The 24,012-nt window shown below is 43.4% G+C and overlaps 1 protein-coding gene and 1 long non-coding RNA gene across 3 annotated transcripts in view; one reads left to right on the top strand and one right to left on the bottom strand.

The window, feature by feature from the left end:
• IFT140 (intraflagellar transport 140) overlaps positions 1–24,012 on the bottom strand; it is a 1,808,590-nt gene that overhangs the window by 1,302,497 nt on the left and 482,081 nt on the right. For both annotated transcript variants that reach the window (XM_085628169.1, XM_085628168.1), the window contains exon 6: positions 6,566–6,741. In XM_085628169.1, coding sequence (XP_085484295.1) covers positions 6,566–6,741 — 176 coding nt within the window. The remainder of the gene's footprint in view (positions 1–6,565; positions 6,742–24,012) is intronic.
• Positions 18,227–24,012, top strand: part of LOC146789893 (uncharacterized) — a 454,764-nt gene continuing 448,978 nt past the window's right edge. Inside the window, exon 1 of the long non-coding RNA XR_014969491.1 lies at positions 18,227–18,921. This is a non-coding gene — a long non-coding RNA (uncharacterized LOC146789893). The remainder of the gene's footprint in view (positions 18,922–24,012) is intronic.

The raw sequence follows: 24,012 nt of genomic DNA, 5'->3' as shown, positions 1-24,012 counted from the left end.
AAATCTACTATTTTCCACTCATCTCGTATGGCCCCAACATAGCCAGTGTGAGAACTGCAGTGAGATCCTGCATCCCAGAAGCTTCCACTAAACTTCCGCCCAGGTATTACCCTCCTCACGCACAGCACCATTTTGACTCCATCACCAATCACTATCTCAACCCTCCCTGCTACTTTCGCACCCTATTTCCTCTATCTATACTTCCAAGTCTTATGCCCACTGCTACTCTACTAACATCCTCACTACCTAGGTTGATTGATTTATTCCAACTCTTCTGATTACCCTTTCATAAGAGTTATCTGAGAAAGCCAAACCATTAGAGAGGTCCTCACCTATGACTGCAGACTTTGTGCATAATTCTCTGGATTAGTTCTGTCAATCACTCATCATCTGCCCTAGTCCAGAGCCTTTGGAACAGTAGAAACAACCCAAACATGTGCCATAGCTGCCAGGTGACAGTCTTGTGACCCTCATGTTTGACTGAAGCACTTGGTCAGTTCTTGCTTTGTTGCCTAGAGCACTTTGCTTTTCTTGGACTTGTAGTTTGATTTTTCCCATTGTGTAAGTAAGAGCTGAAGTCAGACTGCCTTTGAATGAAGGACAAGAGGGCCAACAAGTTTAACATAATTGTATTTCCAATAAAGGCAGCAGTGTGTATTATCAGTGCCTGGATACCCCTTCAGGTGATAAGTGCGCTATACAAATCATCATAACATCAAGGAGCATATCACTTTGAGAATGGTTGGTAACATTAATCAAAAATATGCCACTTGATATTGTTTACCTGCCTTACAAAATAAAAAACAAATTAATGGCAAATTAAAAAGAACAAAAGCAAATGTAAACCTCGGTAAAGAAGGCAGCAATTTTGATAAGATCCTTGGGATAGGTGCAAACAAACAACCATTAGGGGTGATTGGAAAACTAGAACAGTATTTTTTGATTCTGTTTGACCAGAATCACATATATTGATCTTAAATCCATCTGCCTTAATATGGTATTTATCGACCTGAACTAGATAGTTAATTCAGTTGATCGTTTGAAGTTATGGAACACCTTAAGCAATCTTGTGGATGACAGAGCTCTACTGAAGGCCATCTAGCCTCTTTGCCAGAATAAACTGCAAGGTTTTACTATGGGCCATGAAACAGTTTACATCATCATTGTAGTTCTGCATGGGCCCTGCCAAAAGTATGCATTGACTCCATTTCTCTTTAGTTTTTAATCAAACTTGAAAGAGACTTGCTAGACATACCCTTCTTGCACAAGTATCTCCTGCTATTTCCCAGTGGTGTGATTTTCCTTACCAGGAGCACCAAGCACCAAGTTATCTTTTGAAATACATTCTGGAGTAATTGAAGACCTTTTGCCCATAGAGGTCAAAAACAACGGCACCAGTCACTAGGAAACAGAGTTTCACCTCTTCTATAGCGAATACTACTCTTGAAAATATATGCTCCTTTGGTACCTTATAGCCAGGTTACCCTAGCTTGGTTCCAGTCAAGAAAATGGAAATGCTAAAGCTTTCTTTGTCCTGCTGCAAGCATCCCCAGGGCTGTTTCTAATAGGATGCCTAGGAAGGTGGCACCCATTCAGGCCCTGCTTGGCTGGCACAATTTTGTAATCCAGAGTGACCGGCAATAGGTCCTAGCTGCCCCAGGCCCCCAGCCTCCAAAAAAAGTCATACAGAATAGGAGAGTGGCAGCTGGCAGCTGCCATGGCACCATCTTTGAAATAACAAGGAAGGTGTCAGGGCAGGTTTCAGCTGTAACAGCACTATGTGGATCCCCCCCCCCTTTTGTAGCCCAAGTAGACTGACAGATCTCCCAAAAGTCTGTTTGCAATAGTGATCAAGCTAATGGGAAAGTTGTCAGCAGTCTTGGTCTTTCTTGGACATGCTATTTGGTTGAACAATGGAGCCCCGAACAGGTAATCCCAGTCTATGAGCATTGGTTGCAGTTGCAAACAGGGAAACTGGAAAGATGCTGGCTGTTCACCATCCAAAAAAAGAGGATAAAGGAGTTCTAAGGAAGCTGAGAGCTTCAGTAGACTGTTTGCGATATTAAACAAGTCTTTGGAGGGACATTATCAGCTACTCAACCACTGTGAACTTGTGTATCTATAAAACAAGGCTTAAAGTCAAGGTTGCCTTGAATATCTACAGCGGCTGTTGCAAAAAGTCTAGAAAAGACCAGACATTTACAATTGAAGGTACTAGCTCTAAAAGTAGATGTAGTCCTCTGCGCCTCGGGCTAGAGTCCTAATCAACGGCGTGCTCTCGGTGCCATTCCCTGTCCGGAGGGGCATTCGCCAGAGCTGTCTGCTTTCCCCGCTTTTATTTGCTCTGACAATGGAACCCCTGGCGTGCCTCATCCGACAGGACCCCCTCATCCGGGGTTGGACCTGGGATCAGACCCAGACGGACAAAATAGCCCTGTACGCGGACGACGTTCTCCTCTTCCTGGCTGATCCGGAGGGCTCCGGCCCGAGATGTCTGCAAGCTCTTGAGGCCTTTGAGCACGTTTCAGGGCTCCGGCTCAACTCGGCGAAATCCACGTTGGTCCCCTTGCACCCCTCACGTGCGTGCTTCGTCTGGCAAACATCCATCCCCCTGTGCAGGCAGTCCTTCAAGTACCTGGGGGTATGGATCGCTCTGCATCCGGAACTTGAATGGGCCTTGAATATCCCACCTTTAGTTACTAGGGCAAAGGCAGACCTCAGGAAGTGGCAGTCTCTTCCTCTCAACCCTCTTGGAAGAAGTGCCCTTTTTAAAAAGATGGTCCTCCCCCGCTTCTTATACATACTACAGAATGTTACCCTGTACCTCCCAGGGAGCTGGTTCCGGGAGCTGGATGGGGTCCTTAACCGCTTCTTATGGGGGGGGGAGGAGAGGCCGCGTATGTCTCTGGCACACTGTCGCATACCACAGTACGACGGGCATGGGGGTGACTAGTCTTCACCTCTACTATCTAGCCTCTCGGCTCATCGTGATCCACGATTGGTTCGAGGGCGGCTGGTCTGACCCGGCGTACAGAGTGGAACTCCGGACACTGGAGTTTCCACAGCTACAAGCCTACCTGTATGGGAGCCCAGTGCCACAAGATCTTCCCCCGGTCACCAGGGCGGTGTTTGTGGCCTGGCGTGCCGCACTGCGGCATGTAGGGTGGAACCAGAAACTGACCAGGCAGACACCACTGTGGAATGGGACGTGGCTTGCGGAGGTCGCCTCACTCCAGGACTTTCGCAGGTGGGACCTCATAGGGATTTCGCTCCTGGGAGACGTTTGGGTGGGGGACCAGGTCAGATCATTTGCAGACCTACAGCACCGGCATTCCCTCCACTCCTCCCAATTATATAGGTACTTACAGCTCCGGCACGCCCTCCAGGTCCTTATCCCCTCCTCCACATCCTTCCCTGAATTCAGCCCCCTGGATGCCCAAGTGATGATGGGAAACCTGGGTAGAGGGGGGGTGTCGCGGACTTATCGCTCTCTAGTAAACAACGGCCCTGCGACCCTCGACCACCTTCGCGCTCACTGGGAGGGGTGGCTGGGTCCCCTGGAGGAGGCCGATTGGAGGGACGCCCTTACGGCCCCCAAGCTTCTGACTACCTCCTCGAAGCTGCGGCTAGTCCAGCTCTTCTATCTCCATGCAGCATACCTCACCCCCGCGCGCCTGTACAGAGCTTGCTTGCGGACCTCCCCATGCGCTGCCATCAAGCCCCGGCTGATTTCTATCACATGGTATGGCAATGTCTGGCCCTTGCGTCCTTTTGAGCGGGGGTGGAGCTTGAGCTCACACAGGCCCTTGGGCGGGAGATACCCCATAACCCGCTGTGCTTGCTCCTGGGGGTGTTTGACGGCCTAGACGGCTCCCGGGCGGATAAACGGTTTTTGGGTACGGCTTTGGCGGTGGCCAAGAGGGACACTGTGGCACTCTGGTGCCAAGCTACACCCCCAACAGTTCGGAGATGGAGAAGAGGGGTGGACTGGTGCGGTACCCATGAAGAGCCTCTTTTCGAGGCTAGAGGTTGCCCTGAACTCTTCGGCAGGATCTGGGGCAAACAGTTTCATTTGTTGCGGGCCTGAGGTTGCCATGTCTCTCTCGTAGGTGGCCATAGATAGGCTGGTGGTCCCCCTACCACAAGACTTTTTGTAGATCTCTGTCATCCTTAAGAACTGTAATGTGGGTATCTATTGTGTCTGCCTTGTTGTCAATGAATTTGTTGTTGTCCTTTAAATACAATAAATTTGATTATCCAAAAAAAAGTAGATGTAGTCAGTGTACATTATTTGGTAGATCACAACATAGATGCTAGAAAGCTAAAGCATGCTAAACTTAACAAATAAAAAGCATTTCAAGGGAAGAAGAAAGACCATAAAGAGTTAGAAAACAACTGCAAATTGCCAGCAGCGAAGCAACGACTCAGATGTGACTACAAGATGCACATACTCTTCTTTTTCCAAGTCAAACAATAACAGTATACACTGCCTAGCGTTCGGAGACATTGCAAAAGGCAGACCTATTGTTGTGACTACCTCCCCTTCTAACTGCCATTTAAAATAGTGAAAAATACATAAAATGTTGGAGGGAATGTTTGACTGAATCTCAACCACTGGTATTACTTGGCCGCATCCCAGTCCATCCTTTTTTTGGGGCGCCATGCCCCCTCAGTTGAGACCATGGCCATATGTAACTGAGGTTTGTTCCTGTTCTAATTGGAAAAGCCCAGCCCGAACTGCCAAGCCGAGTCCCTCAGAGCTGAATGCAAGTATCTCAAGACTGGTTTCAACCTATTTGGGCCTTCGGTCAGGTGTCATATTAAGGAATATCCATAGCACTTGGAACATCACAATGAAAAATGCAAAAACCCGATGGATAGAATGCTTGAATTAATCTTATCCATTTGTTTATTCAGTAATGCCGACTATCTCCGGAAGACGGTTCCATGCTCACTTTGCCATAGGACACAAGTTGTACCTCACAAAAGAGTCCTAAGGAGGTCAAAACTGGTCTGAGGTTGCTTGTGCTCCCATCAGGAAAGAACTTAGACTGGCAGGTCAGCCTGGAATATTCCTATTCCAGACGGATAAAAACTTATTTGCGTAAGGCAGGACTTTGTCTAGAATGGCACAGTGGGGAACATATGATGGTCTGGAATGCGGCACAGAGCGATCGCCAGTGGCTGACATTAATTCAAGCATTCCTTCCAATACCTTGATGTTTTTGAAGTAGATGTCCTAAGTGCAACGGGTATGCCCAAACATAGGTCCCGTGCTCACTGTGCCTTAGGGCTCAAACTATGCCTCATTGATGAGACGTAAGTAGGTTGAAACCGGTTTGGAGTTACTTGTGTTCCCTTCAGGAGGGGAAACTGGCCTGGCAGTTCAGACTGGACTGTTAAATTGGAGCAGGACCAAGACTGATCACCATAATGCTGGTCACTGTCTAGAATGGCACAGTGGGTGAAAAACTATGGTTTGGAATATGGCACAGACCAATCGCCAGTGGCTGAGATTAATTCAAGTATTCCTTCCATTAATTTGTTGTTTTTGCAGTAGATGCCACAAGCGCAATGGGTATGTGCATACATGGGTCCCGTGGCCAGAGGACTCTTGCTATTTCGCAGTGATAAGACCTAAGTAGGTTGAAACCGGTCTGGGATTGTTTATGTTCCTATCTGGAGGAGACTTGGGCTGGGAGTTCAGGCTTGGCTGTTCCTATAGGAGTATGACTAAGACTGTAAGGGTTGTAGGGGCTAGACAACTGAGCTGAATCTTCCCACGCTAATTAATGCATGTTACTAAGGCTTTACCATCCTGAGGCAGGCAAACCAGCTTTGATGTAAAGTAAGAAGTAATGGAAATAAGTAGCAGTATGGAAGTTTGAGACAGAGACATGATTCATCAAGTGGGGTACACAGAACTCAAGAATGTTTACCATCCCCTTTCTTCTTCCTTTATTCCATGTTTCTATTTTTATTGTATTTTTCCTTGTTTTATATTTCTTTTCTACACTTTCCTGCTCAATTTCTCTCTGCTGCCATTCATGCACTCATCATCATACATACACTTGTGTGTATAGATTATAATGAATAGTGGGGACTTGAGTGATACATTTGGTGCTGGAAGCTTGCCTAGCATCATGTGTAGACATTTCCTGTTTTTGAGATTAATTGACGAGAAGTTGTTCTTGAAAACCTGAATTCATTATTGTATTACAATATTAGGTTACTCATTTTGAAAAAGTAACATAAATGTGGCTAAAAAAGGAATAATCTATGGGATAATGTCACAGGAGAGAGCGTAGTGGTGTGTATGTGGATTATTTGTGGCACCATTTGTTGTTTTCCCAACCATTTGAAGGAGTTAACTGAGGTTCAAGGTAAATGAGGAAATCAAACTAACAGAACACAGAAATGTTTGTAAACAATAAACTAATAAATAAAAGTACCTAAAGCTTTAGCACAAAACAAAACCATGCATTGATCACAATTCCATGTGTACTTCTACATGTAACCATTGACTTCTAATGCCATTTCTCCTCTACCACATCATCTACCGTACCTTCATAAGTTCTTCGGCTTCACCTTCTGGGCCGATGTTATACTGGGCCAGCAACAGGTTTTCTGTCACCACTACCAACACGTCCTTCTTCTCAATGAAGAGCAGTGTTCGCACTGGACTGTCTGTGCACAGTGCCTGCATTGTCCTGCCTTTCTCATTCACACAGTGCACAGATCCTACAACAAACACAAATTGTGAATTCACTAACAAGGCCCTAAGATTTCCAGGATACAAGAAAATACACACGTATTTTCGTGAAAAATTACTTTTTTTTATTTCGACTATTATTCACATATTCTTCCACTACGTTGAACAAAAGCTAATACAATCCACCCATTATTTTAGGCTACCTGACAGGTGGTCCATGGTAGTTAAAAATCTGATAAATGCAAACAAATGCAGATGCAATGAACAGGGAGATGAGATTCATTCATGGATGGAGGTTTACAAGTATGAAAGACAATAATCCCAGCATAATTCCCCACAACAATGGTTACAGCAGAAAGAAGAAGAAACACAGCAAAGTTTGGTTTTGGCACAGGATATCAACCTGGTTTCAATTTCTGGAAGTAGGATCTAGTAGCACCCTTCTCTGTAGGCTCTGAGTTTGACTGGTCAAACTATTCCTTTTACAAGGTTTGATTGTCTTTATGTTTTTTATTGACTCTAGGCGGAGGTGAGGGAAAATCAGACACCTCTGTCTACAGAAAATAAAGGTTTCTTATCTGTAATCTTTTCTCTCTGTCAAGGGAATTTCCACTGAAATCCTGAGCACTGAAATGTCCTTTTCAAGTAAGGTATCCAGGAGTACTTGACCAAAATGTTTTTGTTTTCCCAAGAAAAGTCATATTTTTCTTCAACAAATTAAAACAAATTGACAGCCAGATATCTTCTCTAAAAACAGGCAGGCAATTTTAAGTTAAAATAGCAACTAAATAAAGAACAGTGACAAGAAAAACTCTTTCACAAACCTTGTTTAAAAGAAAAGGAAAAAAGAGACCAATATAACTAAACAGGCTGCAGCCTAAATATGCTAGAAACCAGACACTGCTTTTTTAACAAAACATACTTTACCACTAATGTGGACTTTTTGGCGCTACGAGGATCACCATCTCTTAGGAAAATTCAGTCTGATGATTACTGATGGGATCAGGTGTATCAGCAGAAACATTTGTGGCCGATCTACAGAAAAGACAACCCCCTTTGCTCCTGGTTGGTAAATGCTGGAGAAGTATGGGAATTACTTGTTCTCTGAATACACAAATACATTTAGTTTGAGGATAGCGCCAGGCATAGAAGACTCCATGTAGCACTTTGTCATTTATGACCCATTTATGAATTGCTTGGATAATCCTGCCGAGTGACTTTTTGAACTTCTAGAAAGTAAACTGCTGCTGTGATTTGCAAGTCTCTCGCTATGATAATTGCTTGTGTTTCAAGAACCCACAGTCTAGATCTGGACTCTACATGCTTGTTTAGTTTATGCAATGTTGTCGTATTGTCATCAGAAGATGCAAATAACAGTTTTTTATTAATGGGAGAAAATATCTGAGAGCCGGGTGGACTCCACATCTCTAGCAGCTTGATATGAAACCGGTTCTATTTGTCAAATCAGGTCCTATATACTCTAGAATGATCCATCTGAGCTCTCCATCCTATTAAGGAGGTATCTGTTACCACAGTTTGATTACGAACGTCTTGATAATATGGGACTACTCTGAGGAGATTTTTGCCCTTGCACCACTACAGAGCAGAAAGTATTGCTGCCAGGGTGAGAATTAGTTTGCAATCCCACTAGTCTGAGTACTGGAACCACTGATTTTCCAGACACTGTAAAGTGGTCTCAAGAGGAAATGAGTGTAATGTACAAGGAAAATCAGGATGTCACGGAGCCTAGTAGGGAAGAGATCTAACAATTACTTGCAATGTCTTTGGAAGATTGGCACTTCAGGATAGAAAACAGTCTCTCCTCCGAAGGATACACTTTAACTGCTGGCATGTAAAGCACCATTTACAAGAAGTGAAGCACTCTCCTGGTACGGAAGTACACTTGGCTTGGTCGAATTATAGACCAAGCTAGTTCAAAACATCTAGAGTTTACTAAAAATGTGGTAAGACTTCTTGCGACTCTGATGTCTTTATCAGCCAGTCGTATAAACCTGGGTGGATTTTTTTTTAAAAACTATTCTCAGATATGTGGCTAGTATCATTATGCACTATGATAATGTCCTTGGGTTGGGTTTGAAACTGAATGGAAAGTCCAATTGGTAATGCAGATTTTCAATAAAATAAAAAAAGTCAGGAACTTTTGATATTTCTGCAATATTGAAACATGGAAGCACCCTGGTTACTGAATATGCATGAGATGGGGACTCTGTGCCCTCTATTGATTGTAGTTTGCAAGTTTCACATTGCTATATATATTTTTTTTTTTTAAGTATGCACCTGACTACTGAACATATTGTATCCCTTTGTTTGAATTGTGGATACATTTTTATAAAAAGGTTAGCATCAGGAATTTCTCCTTCTTTATCTATTTTTTTGCTATTTCCATGTACACAATGGGTCTGAATTCTTGCTTCAGTCCATGTTTGGAAATCACAAATTAACAGTATAACAAAATAAAGTTTTTCTCTTTGTTAAGATTGGTCCGAAGAGTGGTGACCTCTTGTTGAGGCTTTTCCAGCTCAAAATGGGAAAACTGCTTTGGAAGAATCGCTGGAGATGATGTGAATCTCAGAGAAAAGCCAAGCTGCAAAATATTAAACACTCATCTGTCTTTTGTGATGCTTAGCCACTCTTCAGAGTGGTTCATGATGCTTACTTCAACTAAGTGAGGTGCAGGAGAAGGGTAAGGGTGTAGTTACTGCTATCCTCCTGCCTGGGGATTTCCTATGGCAACTGATGATTGTTGGCCACCTCTGCCTCTCGTGTTTTTTTTAAGTTGGTATGACTTCTGATGATGCTCAGGACACTGAAGGGCTTGAACCTACTGCAGCATGAACCAGTGATCATAACGTCTGTAGTTCTTTTTGTACTCATTTTTCTTTTCAGGGGTTACAGCTTTCAAATTTTCCATTTTGGTCTTCATCCACTGCATTCCTGCATCGGCACGAGTGCCAAGAAGTGTGGGTTCAAAGAAAAGCAGATTTTGGACAGGTCTCTGCCCTTCAAGTTTCAGGCCTTTGGACCTCAGTCAGGAAGACTGTCGAATGGATAGGGAATGACAGTTGTAACAGATCACAAAGTTGGAGGAATCTGCAGCTGCACCTATGATCTGGTTTGAAATAAGCAGCTGCAGATTCTTCCAACTTTGTGATCTGTTACTACTGACATGGTACTTTCACTTTCATAGTGGCAGTTTTTATGGCAGTAGCCGATACGCCATACTTATTCCCACCTACAGAGTTGAGGCATTAGCTTTTTCCGTGATGAACTGCTACTTTTAGAGTAGCAGAATGATACTTTCTTGCCACCGAGTTAATCGTGGAATCTGGCTGTGGATCCGCCTTTGAGAAAAGAGATTGCTGATCCAGGGCCTTGTATTTCTAAGAGGAAGCAAGGTCTTACTGTTCAGCATTGATGCAGAGTTTCAAAGATAACAAATGTAGAAGTTATAACTGTAATCATTAGAATATTACATTTTACGGTCGCTCATCAAATCTCCATTGAATGTATTAATGTTGTTGATAGGTGAAAATCTGGACTGGGGTTAATCTACACGGGTTAATGAATATCTTCCTCGGTTGAGGGAAAAGCAGAATATAAATGTGTACATGTGGAGTACTCTGAGTGGCTGAAATGATGCCTGTGATATCAGGGTGGAGAGCTTGATTTTGTCCCAGGCACGCTATCTCTAGTCGGAGAAAAGTGGAGTTTGTGGAGGGAGATCAACTAGTAACTAGTTGTTGCGGTGATTATGGCACTGCCAATAAAAAACAAAACCAGAAACTGACCTGTGAAGAAGCCTTCAGGCAGAGCACAATTCTTTTTACTGCATATTTAGTTGGCTCTCCCCAATCTCTACATCATTTTAGTTCCAAATTTCAAAGGTGCCAGTGAAATCACAAAGGCTTTTAACATCCATGTCATAATGCATCAAACTTCCATGTATAGAGAACGTTAGCGGATAAAACTTTAAGATGAACTCCATTAATGGATGAGAGACAATGCTGCTATATTGTCAAATACAGGATTATTTATCATTGGTGGTTTAACACCCAAGATAATGAATAACATCCCAATCAAAATCAAAACTAACTCGTTCTTTCTCTCTCTCAAATCCAAACTGAAAAAATGCTTTCCTTAGACTTATTTAATCACTTACCAATCCTACTTAAACAGTCCTCTAATTTAGTTTGTTCTGCTATCATATACATTCAAAAATTGATCTTATTTCGATGTGGCTCTAATATTTGGTTTCATTTATTATGTATCATGAAGGACGACGGACTGTCTCACTTATTCCATAAAGCGCTGTAACAAACACCTGCATTATGTTTATGCTACTGAACATTCAAAGGCAAGAAGTAAAGAAATAAACAAATGTTAGAGAAGATAGGTACTCAAAGCTTGGCCAAAGCAGTAGGAGGAAGTTCCTCTAAAGGATTATCCTGGGGTGAAGTAATGTAAGAAATGTCAATTTCTCATTCAAGTCTGTTGTCCTTGGTAAAAGATTTGACTACTTGCTCAAGTAAAATTTGAAAGGATAAGGTCCTCATTTGGTTCACAAAACACTATTTGATTTATTTGCTTAGTCGTCACTGACTCTTGTCATGATTTCCTCTTCGAGGGATGTTTTTGTTCACAATTGCTACCACAAGCAGTGAGGATTCTATTTCTAACTTTCAAATACAGTAATTTTCTGTTTGATTCAACACCCATTTTGATCTCAGCTGTGGGTCCAAGATAACTTTAGATTTTTTTTTAACTCACTTGTATGCCAAGAACAGGCACAGTAATTGTTGCATACCTAATTTATCACTAATTGTTTGTCATTCCACTTCTAAATGGAGGTATGATTCCCATTTTGGTTCCATGCCACAGCTGATAACAAATCCTGACTTTATGTAACAACAACACAGTCTGTGAAGCCTTTCCTTGGGGTCCTAAGGCAGTAAGGGTTTATTGGGCAAAGTCCAGTGTAGGTCATGTCATTTGTCACTGATATGCTAAGAACAGCCATATTAATTAGCCACCTAACTCTCCAGGGAAGCAAAGATGAGCGACTAAGGTTTATTCATGGAGGTGGTGGCGATCAGAACCTCAGATACAGGATGACATAGTAAATTACATATAATCAACTCAATATATTCTCAGTGATATGACTTTAAAAAAGCCCCATATCAATTCTGTCGTCAAAAATGTTATTTTCAAAATAACAGGCTGAGATCTCTTCTCCCACTTCTTTCTCCAAAGAACCATGTACTTCTAACCGGTGTCAATGCAAGATTTGACAACAACGATGACCTTTGCACTGCCCTTCCTAAGGATCTTTTGATTAAGCTGCAACAAACCCACATTTCTACTGTTTGGGGCATTTCTGGTATCCGTAATGGAGGCCATGTTTCTACTGCAAAATTTTGAACTGGTTGAAATCTCTGACTCTAACACTTTAAAGATGGTATGCTTGGTAAATGTGTCTTCACACATTGACACCTCAGAACCTAAAATCCAATATCACCTCCTAGGTTTCTCAGTGACAGCGGCTCAGAAAGGAAAAGCTCCTTTTAAAGATTTCCAGATATACTCTTACAAGACAAGCAGGCCATTAGATTTCCAGAGATTGCCTGATGCTGTGAAATGTACTTCTCTTGGATATCAATAGCGCTACCTCAATCCTAAATTTTAGGCATTTGTTAACACCAGCACCAAGAGACCCTGTTTTGGGTGGTGGGGTCTATACATATTCACTCAATCAATAGGGTTTGAATGTACATGTCTGTAGCAAACAATTAAAATATAATTTCAAAACATGCTAGCATCCTCTGGAGCCAAGATACAAACCCAAAAGTAATTTAGCGCAACAGAGGCTTGGGACCTCTATACACAGCCGAGTAACTGGGCTCGAAAATTATGGGGTCTCTATTCCAGGGGTTCTTGACCTAGACAGATCCTCTGCTATAAATCCACAAAATCCGCAGAATGGGATAAACAATCTCCTTGGTTTACTCAAAATCTTTTCATTCTGAACAGACGCTGCCAATAATTGAAGAAAAAATGGCGTCTATTCCTGACCCCGTCTGACAAAGAGAAGTATGTTGAAAGTTTAAAAATCTATTATAAGAGAATCTAACTAGTGAAGTTTTTGTTTTTTACCTGTAAAATTGAGAAAGCTAAGGCCTTTTCTGGTATGGATGCCCAAGACTGACTACCTCTTCCTGATGTAGCACCTGTTATCTTAGATAGATTTTCTGAAAGACCGGATGCAGAAATTCTTGTTCCCATGGTCAGTTTGCTGAATTCCACTATTCCTTGCTCCTTGAATCAACAATCTTAGGCTATCCCAGCTAATACAGTAAATTCCGGTTTTATCCCGATTATAACTGATGATGACATAATGAAAGTTTTGACATGGGATATTGCCGGCCTAAAGGCAAAAAAGGGTGATGTCTCTTGCGAACTTTTTCTTACTACACACCACACTATAGCCCTACAGGAAACATGGGAGTCTAATGACCATTTCTACCTGGATGGGTTTATATCTTTTTGTAAATTCGCTATACCTTCCAGCATGGGCAGAGCAGGGGCAGGGGGCTATTACTGATGATCAATCTTAAGCTCTCTTATATTGCAAAGTTGATTAATTCCTGTTCTCCTCACCTGTTAGCAGTCGAATTGTGAGGGAAGAATTTACCAACCCTCCTAGTGGTTAATTTTTACAATTCTTTTACTAGAACTCAAGAGACAGAGCATCTTAGGGCTCTTACGGCCTTTTTAGAAAACTATGGAGATAGCTCAGAAGCACACTATGACATTAGTTTTGGGAGATTTTAACATTCATACTTACCACATTAACTGTTCAGCCAGGCTGGAGGAGGAATATGGCCCTCAGGGGCTAAACCATTTTGAACATACCTCGTCTGGTATTTTCTTAAAAAGTATTTTATCAGCTCATAACTTGACTTGCCTCGAACAATCGGACAGGACAGTTCCCATACCTATGTATGTTGGTCATGGTTGTCAAAGTATAATCAACCATATTTTGGTATCATCTGCGTTGTTGTCGGTAATAGGTAGACAAAGTGTAATAAAAAATGTTGTTAGTGATCATAACCCACTAATATTGGACCTTAACATAAATGCTGTCAATAAGGGAAGGATCATGAATCAGCTCACTAACGCTAATATTGCTCCTAAAGATAAGCTCGTAGAGTGAGGTGGGAAAGGATTACCCCTGAAAGTTTTTTTGTTAGCTTGTTCACTAATTGCACCCAGGAGTTTAGGATCTGCTCAGACCAGGATTCCCAACCAAGATCCGTTCTTAATGCCTTTGACCTAATCGTAAAGCAGGATGTCTCTAATTTAACTATAGCCAGTAGACCAAGGTGCTCAAAATATAAAAAATGTTTTGACAACACCTGTTTGACCACCCATAAGGAAATCAAGGGTGGCATCACGGGTCAAAAATGTAAGGAAGGTTTATAAACTTGCAGTAGAGAGTAGGAAAAGGCAACTAAGGGAGATGGCTTGGGAGGAGCTCAGCCAAGCCAGTGTGCTGGCCAACTGTTCTAGATTCTGGTCTGTTGTAAACAGTCCTTTGTTTGACGATACACCAAACTCCATTAAAGACGCTCTAGTTTCCGCTGAGATGTGGGTGCAAAATTTTGGAAAAATGTATAGTGACACAACCTCAGGGGTTTCCACAGAGAAATCCGCTCTTGGTCTAGTAGGCTCCCCTCTTGTTTTTACAACTGATGAAGTTCATAAAGCGATTACATCTACATCAAGCTCCAGGTCCTGATGGAGTACCGGCTGATCTCTACAAGGCAGACCCCAAGCTTTGGGCTAAGATCTTAACTCATGTTTTTAATGCAGCTTGTGTGTCTGGTTTTCCCCCGTCATGGGCAAAGGCGGTTATTATATCAGTTTTTTAAAAGGGGGCAAGGGATGATCCGGCTTGTTACAGGCCCATTTCCCTCCTTGATTCCGCGGTCAAAATCATGGGGAAAGTTGTTTTGGCACGTATAACAGAGTGGCTTGACCAAGCAAGTATAGTCTCCGATCTCCAATATGGTTTTAGGCAGGGGAAGGGCACTCTGGACCAATGCCTTAATCTCCATTTGGTGATAGGTAAGTATACAGTCGCAAAGCGCAGGGATCTCCACCTGGCCTTTATGGATTTAACCTTGGCCTTTGACCTTGTAAATAGGTCAAAGCTGTGGTTGATTCTTCAAGATATAGGGCTAGATGCTGATCTAATTTCATTTCTGGCTGCCATCCACGAAAACACAACAGCGGCAGTACGTTTTAATGAAGATGGCACCCTGACTGATTCTTGGTCAGTAAAAAGAGGGGTTCGGCAGGGGTGCAGATTGGCCCCCTTGCTGTTCACTCTCTATATTAATAAATTAGGGGATTCTCTGGCTTCCTGTTGTAAAGATATACCTAGAGCCGGCACCAAAATGATTCTGGATTCTGGCGCTTCTGTATGCCGATGATGCGGTCTTGGTGGCCAGAACTGCAAGGGGGCTGCGACTGCTTTTAAATTGTTTTATAGATTTTATGGAGTCGCTGGATTTAATTACTAATTTTTAAAAAATCGCATGCCATGACCATAGGCTCAAGGAAGGCAGCGAAGGCTAAATTCTATTGCAAGGGAGTTGAGTTAGTAAAAGTCCCTGCTTTTCCCTATTTAGGGGTTCTTTTTGATGATCAACGCTCATGGTGCACGCAGCGTGCGCATAAAAAGAATGTGTTAGCTAGAGCATCGGGGGCTACTCTAGACTTTGCAAAAAGAATAGGTTCAAAACCACTCCCTGCACTTATGAAGATTTATAATGCTAAGTGTGATCCCATGGCGACCTACGGCAGTGACATCTGGGGTTATACAGATGTGAAAGAAATTCAAGGGGCCGAGAAATGCGTAAACTGCTCTCGGTCCCCGCATCCACCCCAATCTTTAACATACATGAGGAACTGGGAGCGGGTTTTATTTCTGATCAGATTGCGGTTGTGCCTCTATTACATTGGCTGAGAATCTGGGCCCAACCGACCCCAAACTTGAACCAACTGATCATCTGAGACTGTCTTACCTTAGAAAAGGTGTTAAGACATTCCTTGGATGAAATACATTAAGGATCAGATGGAAATTCTTGGCTGCCCTGACTTATTGTGGAGTCCTATAGCATTAGGTAAACTGGCCATTAGAGACCTCAAGCAGCAGTTGTTAGACAGACGAAATGGATTAAGGGAGGAGAACGAATTGAAAAAACCTAAGGTGAGAAGATTTGTCACATTGACCTCGGGCCAACAGATGCAACCATATGTATCTTATATAAATAAACCTTATCATCTTTTTGTTTTGACAAGATTTAGATTGAATATGGTTCCTTGGTTACTTGCCTTCCCTAAAGGTTACTTTAAAGAGGGCACATTAAATCCCTGCCCCTGTGACAACTTCTTGGATCAAGATACTCTTCATATAACGTTTTTCTGTGTTTATTACAATCTATTGCGCAGAAAGTTTATCCTCCCTTTGCTTAGAGGTTGCAATCTTGTACAGATTAGGCCGGCATTGGTCTACTTACAAACGCTAGCGTCACCTATGGTCTGCTTTGGGGTAGCCACTTTCCTAATGGGGGCGATTAGACATAGGAATAGGCTGCCCTTGAGTCAGCCTGCGGATACTGTTCCTAATCATGTTATGTAATTATTATTTTTTTTCTTTTTTAAAGAACATATTTTTATTCTCTGTATGTTGCAGTCTTGTTTAATATGAATTCTTCTTATTTTTAATTGTAAATACGAGCAAGTGTATGTTGTGCAAATTTTATTTTGGACTCTCAGGTCTAATTATGCCATGGTGGGCTGATCTTTTATTCATGTATTCTTTTTTCTTGTCATGGTTTTTATGATGTGTGTTCTAATTATGTATGAATTGTCACATTATACGATGGTGTGTATCCTATTTTGTTGTTCCCCAAGGGGGCAGCAGACCATGAATTTCGTGTTGAGTAGGATTTTATGATGATTGTTAATTGTTTTTTGGTTTTATTGTTTACTTATTTATTCTATATGTTTGTTTTATGGTTGTTAAAACGATGGGACTTTAACTGACTATGGACCATATATCCATGTATTATAATGTTTGCAGAATGTCCCTCTTCTTTTTTGTTGTTGTACTTTTATGGCTTTAATTAGCAGAATACAGTTAATTTTGACTGACTGACTGAGAAAGCTAAATCTTCATCTAAGTCCACTAAGCTACGTCTTCCCCTAAAGTGGCTGCACTTACAGCTAATTCAATGCAATCTAGTTATGAAGCTGGCTGGTTATTTTAAGGACAAACTCCAATCAATTCAAACTAGGTTTGAGCCCGCAGGGTACCCAATCTACAAGCCAGGGACTCTTTTTGTGGGTACCAAGCTTAAGAAATGTGCTCAGTTTTCCAGCCTGGAAATGGCGTCCCTGCTAAATACTTGTTCATCCGGTTTTTTAAACGATCCTTGTCCCCCTTCTATCCTAAAATTAGGGGCTCCTACACTTAATTCAAACAATGTGTTCGCTGCTGACTTCTATGTCACATCCAGATTTCTAGACTCTTAGAAAGCTGCAGTCTTGATTCCCATTCTGAAAAAAGCTAACGCTGATCCTTCCATAAGGGCAAATTTTAGGCCCATTTCCCTCTTTACCTGCGCCTGTTAAAATGCTAGTCTCATATAAATTCTATGTCAGGACAGGAGGCTCGGATTATGCTTTAAGTCTTTACTTCGCTGCATCAAATTTTAACAGCAGCCATTTTAACATTAGCTTATTGAAAAGAATTCTAATTCCCAAAAGTCTTTGGGGCATATCAGAAACAATATCCAATGAAAGCCAGGCAGTCCCAACATAGTCCTTTGTCAATATCCATGCTGCCTCTTTTCGTCGCAGCTCTGCAGCCACAGATATGTGTTGCTCCCTTCTCTCACATGAAATGCCTTTATTTTAATGCTATTGGCTATGTGCAATGTTAATTAGACTGCGGGAGCGCTTAGTATTGCTTTTGGTACTTATGTAATTACTGGTTGGCCGCAGGACCGCTTTTGCGCTCCTTAAGTGGTGGTGTATTAATGGGGCAGGCTGAGAGGCTGCAGATGTGGTGCGGCCCTCGGACCGCCAGGTGGCACTGTGTAGACGAATATAGAGTGGCCCCTTCCCATTGCTATCTGCTTTACGTTGCGTGCGTCTGTCAGTTTCCTTCAGTGTTGCCAGATTGGGCTATTTCCCGCACAAATGGGCGACATTTTTCCCATTTGTGTGGGGAAATCCCATACCTGGCGAAGGCCTTTTATTTTGGCGGATACAAGCTCACTGTGCGTAAAATACGAGCGGGGTGGCGCCGACGACGAGTCTGTGCCTATCAGGTTGGGCAAGGTCCAGGATTGGCAAATGAGTGCACAAAGCACGCTGATGGCTGAGGTATGATTGGAGGAGGACCCAGCCAGTCTATGCGCGACTGTCCATGATGATGTTTGCAGTCATGGCCCCAACCACACATGCGGCGGCTGAGCAGCACATGTGTATGTTGTAAGTGCAAGCGCACCTGCTTGCAAATGTTGCACCCTAGCATAGTGGCGGAGCGCTGGACCGGCAGTACTGTGTTTGTGGTCCCAGGACCATCAATCTTGTAGCGGACGAAAGCACTACCAATGACAGTCCTGGGCATCAATTTCAGCCAGCCCCGCACGGTGCTTTTAAATGCAGCATTAACGCACCACGTGCTTTCTCTTGGCAGGCGGGAGACGGACGGAGCGTCGTTGGGCTTCCTTGGGCAGACAGTAGTGTCAGTGAGCTGGCCCGGCTGTGAATTGGTTGTGCATGCGGCTGGTAATTGATGGATAAGGATTTGCTTGCTGCGACACAGACAGTCCGACAGCCAGCGATCAGTTACACCGCAGCCCACTCTGAGAACCCCGACCGAGCCGGGACTTACTTCTTCTGGCTGGCTCACTCGGACGGAGTGGACTGGAGTCACGCTGCGCAGTCTGAGTCTGTCTGACTGAGGGAGTTGGAGTGTAGACCGGCCTGCATGCGTTCACTGGGCCTGGCATGTGTGCTGTTGTGGCCCCGCGGTTGTGGCCCAGCCTCAACCTTGAGTCGACTCGAGATCGAGAGAGACCCACTGGTGAGAAGCACGCCCTCACCATAATAAAGTAAGTGAGTGAACTTTGATGTTAACAAGCTCACCCTCAAGGGTTGAGCAAACAGTAGACTACACAGTTCTCGGCCTGTTCTGAAACTTCCATTTGACTATTAAGAATTCAGTTTAATGACTGTGTGCTGGGGAAACTATAACGAAGCATGATATAGGACGGGATTGGTAATCTCTTACTTCAAACCCCATTTGCCTTGTAATAAAGTATTGTTCATGTAGATTTGATCACCCTCCCCGCGCCGAAGCAGTTGTTACCTCTGACATGATAAAATATTTACCCTTGTCCTAAATCAACAGGACAGAGGCACGTGAACCTGCTCACCAGATCAGCTTAAATCAAAAGTCTAGGAGACAGACCCAGGCGGGGTGAAAAGTGCTTCACAGCCTCATCTGATAGTTGGCGAGAACTGTATTGGTAAAGCCAGCAGACGCACACCAGGAATAAGATACCAGACATGACCACACTTTAACTCCACTAAGCCTAGTCTCTCTACCAACCTGTAAATAAACTCTCAGTGTTTTTCTACAGCCCTACTGTTATAAATGTAGGGTTACAGTATTTTCCTCAGGAGAAACCGGGTTACTGCCTGTCAGCCTTTTGTCTCGAAAATGTAGGTGAAGTCAGGTGCTTCAGAGGGCGATCCCATTAAGGTCAATAGGGAATAAACGTTTTTTGGGGAGGGTAACGTAAGTTGCAAAAGCAGGTAATTACATTGAATCTATCTGGTTATTTTGTCAGGTGCATGAATACCAGCCAAATGCGGTTGGGTTGACAAGTATGGTATTGTTTGAGACTTTAGCATGGAAGCATGTGGACTTTTAGAGCAAACCGCACATGCCAAAAACCCTGCAAGTAACCAAATCTTGAGTAAATTACCCCTAAACCTGTGACCCTAAAATATCAAGCCAGCACAAAGAGCCAGTCAAATAAAATGGCAAACAAGGCAAGAAAGCAAATCAGAAAACTGCAACAGAGCAGACCTCTTTGAATGGAATATCAGTTACAGGCTGCCATACACTAGACGAATAGGCGAATTGCTGACCTCGCCCAGAAAGTCTACTCCTTCAGTCAGGCAGATGTTTCGGCTGTCGTATTGGTATGTACTGCCAATGTAATGAATGTATTGATCTTCTAATGTTTCAGTCAACATCCAGGGAGTACATTTTCAATTTCACGTGAGATCTAATGGAGATCAGTTTAACTTTAGGAGAGTTCAAAACTTTACTAGATCTTTCCTGTCAAAGTGCTGTTAGGGTCAATTATTTTCAACGGTGCTTAGTAACCAGAAATACTAAGCAATTGCCCACCCAGGCACAATATCGTCACTTAGATGCTCATGTTCCACCCCCCAGTCTAATCAAACACACATACAACCCCAGTGCACAAGTCAGAGCACCCACACTGAAATCCAATTGTGCCCAAAGTTTTAACCCACTTGCATCATCAATTTCAAAATCCACTGCTCTTGTGCACCACCCAATGCCAGCGCCTAGACATTAAACTCCCATGTACGCCACCCAGTCAGCAGGCATCCACATTTAAACACCTGTTACAGCAGCCAGTCAAAAGAACGGCTTTGTGCACCAACCAGTTAATACCTTTAAATAGAACCCCTCTGAGTACACTTACATTGCCATGTAGTCACACCTTCCCAAGCATAGAAGGACGCACAAATTCATTACCCATTTACATCATTCAAAATGCTCTAAAGCGTACCATACAATTATAGTACCTATTGAATGAGCCACCATGTGCTTCACTCTTTCACAGCACTCATGCACACAGAACTGTGATGTGTACTATCTAGTCACAGATAAAACATTGAGACCCAATTTGCTCTTTCAAATCACAATGCAGTAACTTCAAATCCTAACACCCCATTTATCCCAGGTGTACTAGTCCACTTCTCTACCATGTAGAGAGATCTCTGTGCTACACCGAGTCGTAGCAATCTAACTTTATTCACCTGTATGGCTCACCCAATCATATCTTCCACTCATATAAAACTTTAAACATTTGCACCCCCCAGTCCTACTGTTTACATAGTGAATCCCATTGATGCCATTATGTACACTAGTAAGTCACAGCATGTGCATATGCATATTCAAGGCCATACAAAGGCCCCTCTGTGCACTAGCCACACTTCTAAAAACCATGGCCGCAACCAATGGCAGGGCAGGGTTTTGTGTCAGGAACAAAATGCTTCTCAGTGGGCACCTTGGTCAGTTGTAGCTACTGAACTTTCAAAACAGATATCATAAAAGGCAGTTGTGAACAGTGACAGCTGGTGAAGTCTAACAAGGGAAGTTTAATTGCTCCAAGTGCTTTGTGTGAGGTAGTATAGTTGGTAGACTTGTGGATGTTTGTGAGAATATATTCTATAAATGTTTCTTAATATTGCTTTTTAGATTATCATTTATACGTAAACTGGTGGAGAAGTGTTCCCGCCAATTCAGGACATTGGTCAGTCACAGCTACTGAATTTTCAAACCAAGAGGATGGAAGGTTGATAGAAAAGGCAACCATTAACAGTGGTAGTTGGTGAAATAGTGGGGCGTAAATATGTGCTACTAATTTCACTAGCTCACAGTGGGTGAGCTATGCAAGTGAGACATTTTCCTGGGCTGCTTGGTGGAAGTTTGTCAATATAGTCAAGTTTTTGGGGGGTTTTTCAATTCATGATTCTTAATTACCATTGTCCAATCAGATTCAGTACATCATTTGAATTGAAACCATTATGCCAGGGCCAAAGAGGTGCACCACATGAAACCCTAGGTATTAGGACTCATTGATAGGAGCTACTGCATGTTGGAGGGGACAGACACACTTGCATTCGTTTTACTGTTAGCTGCAAAATAAATACTGCCAAAATTGTTCAGACAAAAGATCTCAGACATAACATTGAGTCACAACAAGTTAGGGCACTGATTCATTAAATCAATTAAAATTCAAGTACCTGGTGGCCAGCGCTTAAACCATTAACAAACTCCCTATGCAAAGAGCCTCATTTTTAGTAAGATGACCAAGTCCCTGCAAAGAAATCACACCCCTAGGTGCTTGTCACAAACTTGAGTCCAACATGGAAAGTTGAGTAAGCATGAGGGGTATTCCACTGGGATGTATTCATTTTTGCTGTGATCAATAAGACTTTCTTAAAATACAATTTAGAGGGAGCAGTAATTTGCACATAACACTATTGCTGCCTTTCTTAATCTCTTTGTTTTCTACTATTGTAATTTGAGCAGTGCCTGTTACACGTTGTAAAGTCACATTGAGGACTGGTCTTGAAAATGAGTAGCATTAAGACAGGTGCCCAGTTAACTCCCTCCCACTATCTGTATATTTAATAGAATGTATATTTGTCCTTAAAATGGTTTCTGATGACTATTTCTGCATAATTTGAAACTATCTACTTTGGGCTGGATTTTGGGCTGATACTCGTCTGTGTTGGGCTGAATTTGGGCTTATACTTGAGCGGCTTTGGGCTTGGGATGTTTCTCAAAATCTGGCAAAACACTGCTTTCCTTCGTGATGGACAGCGTGCGCAGTCGGAGCCCAGCATTGTCTTCCAGAGCCTGGAGATCTAGGCCCCTATCCTGGGGGTCTGCTTTGGTGTTTCTAAACACCGTTCTGCATGATACTAAATTCAACACCCCGTGGGGTCTCTAATTATTCCAGCAAGCCTTGAGGGCCCCGGGGGACGTACTATACTCCATTATTCCTCACTGCCAGGTACTATGGCCGACGGGGTCTGTATTCCGCCGCATATCATTCCAAGAGTGGAATCCCCATAACACGGGTCAGTATTTCCTACTATTAATAGCTATACAGGCAATATAAGAGACACTGTCCCAGGCTCAACCTTTGGTATATTGTGGGTGCTGTGTCCCTGGTGTTCTCTTCCCCCCAGATATATGGGAGTCCTCCAGTCTCCCCAAAATTCATTGGCCATCCCAGTACCACATATAGACAGCACCGCAATTCAGCTCTCCCTCGCCTGGATGCCATGTAGTTACCGTAAAGAATGTGTGTGGAGGAGGAGATTCTGCTCTTCCTCCCTTGGGACAATTACTTTTATGAGGCCGGGGATGACTCTATACACAGGGCGGTCACGGAGCATCGCCTCTACAGATAGGTCCTGGACATACGGGCAAGGTCCAAGGCTCCCCCAGAGACAGGACACCCACGCCCGAAACCAAAATTTCCACAGGTAAAGCAGGGCGCTTTTGCATACCTCAAAAAAGCCTTCCTAGCAAAGACCCAACCTCTCACTGGATCTTTTGGGTCCGCAGATGGGCTCTCAGAGCTCCCACAACCAATCCATTTACCCAGAAATGGGGGGAGGCGACAACTCACATGAGGACCTGGATGACAAGCCCGATCCCTCGAGGCCTTGGCGCAGTCCCGCAGTTCCTGACAACCCTGATGCATCATCAGGGATGCTGGATCTGGATGACATTATCCATCTGCGTTCAACGGAATGGACTCCAGTTCCCAAGGTAGCAAATTACGTCACAGTCCGCCTGTGCAAACCTCTGGAGCAGAAGGGATGCAGCCGCTTGCACGTGGAATGCCCCAGGCCCTCTTAGGATGGCAAGGTTGCACATACTCCACACACGCATGGCCACTTTTCTGGCAAAATTTGACAGAGACCCCAAGAAAAAGATAGACAGGTCCTGGCGCTAATGTCAGGACAAACCTCTGGACAGAGTGGGTCCGTTGGCAAAGATCCTGTGCATGGAAGAAGAGGCTAAAGTCTCTGATCTCACATGAGGTCCTTTCAGGCCAGAGAGCCATCATCTTTGTAGGTAGCACTAACTGTGCCTTTTCATAGAGCGTCGCTGCTCACTACTCATTACAGTCGACCCCACATTGGGTGTCCTGGGGGCCTCGGAGGCAAGGGCAGTAGCCCAAAGGGATCTCTTCGGAGACCCCTTCATTAACGAGCCTGGAAAATCTGTGGCAACCTTCTCATCACTCAACAAGGCCCAGACATCCATTAAAAGAATCTTTAACACCGGGGTTTTCCAAGGGGCCGGTCGTGGCAGGGGCCGCTCGGCCGTCCACTTCTCCTCTCAACTCCTCTCC

Source organism: Triturus cristatus, chromosome 10 (genome assembly GCF_964204655.1).
Source record: "Triturus cristatus chromosome 10, aTriCri1.1, whole genome shotgun sequence".
Lineage (NCBI taxonomy): Eukaryota > Metazoa > Chordata > Amphibia > Caudata > Salamandridae > Triturus > Triturus cristatus.
This window is presented reverse-complemented; position numbering and strand designations above follow the sequence as displayed.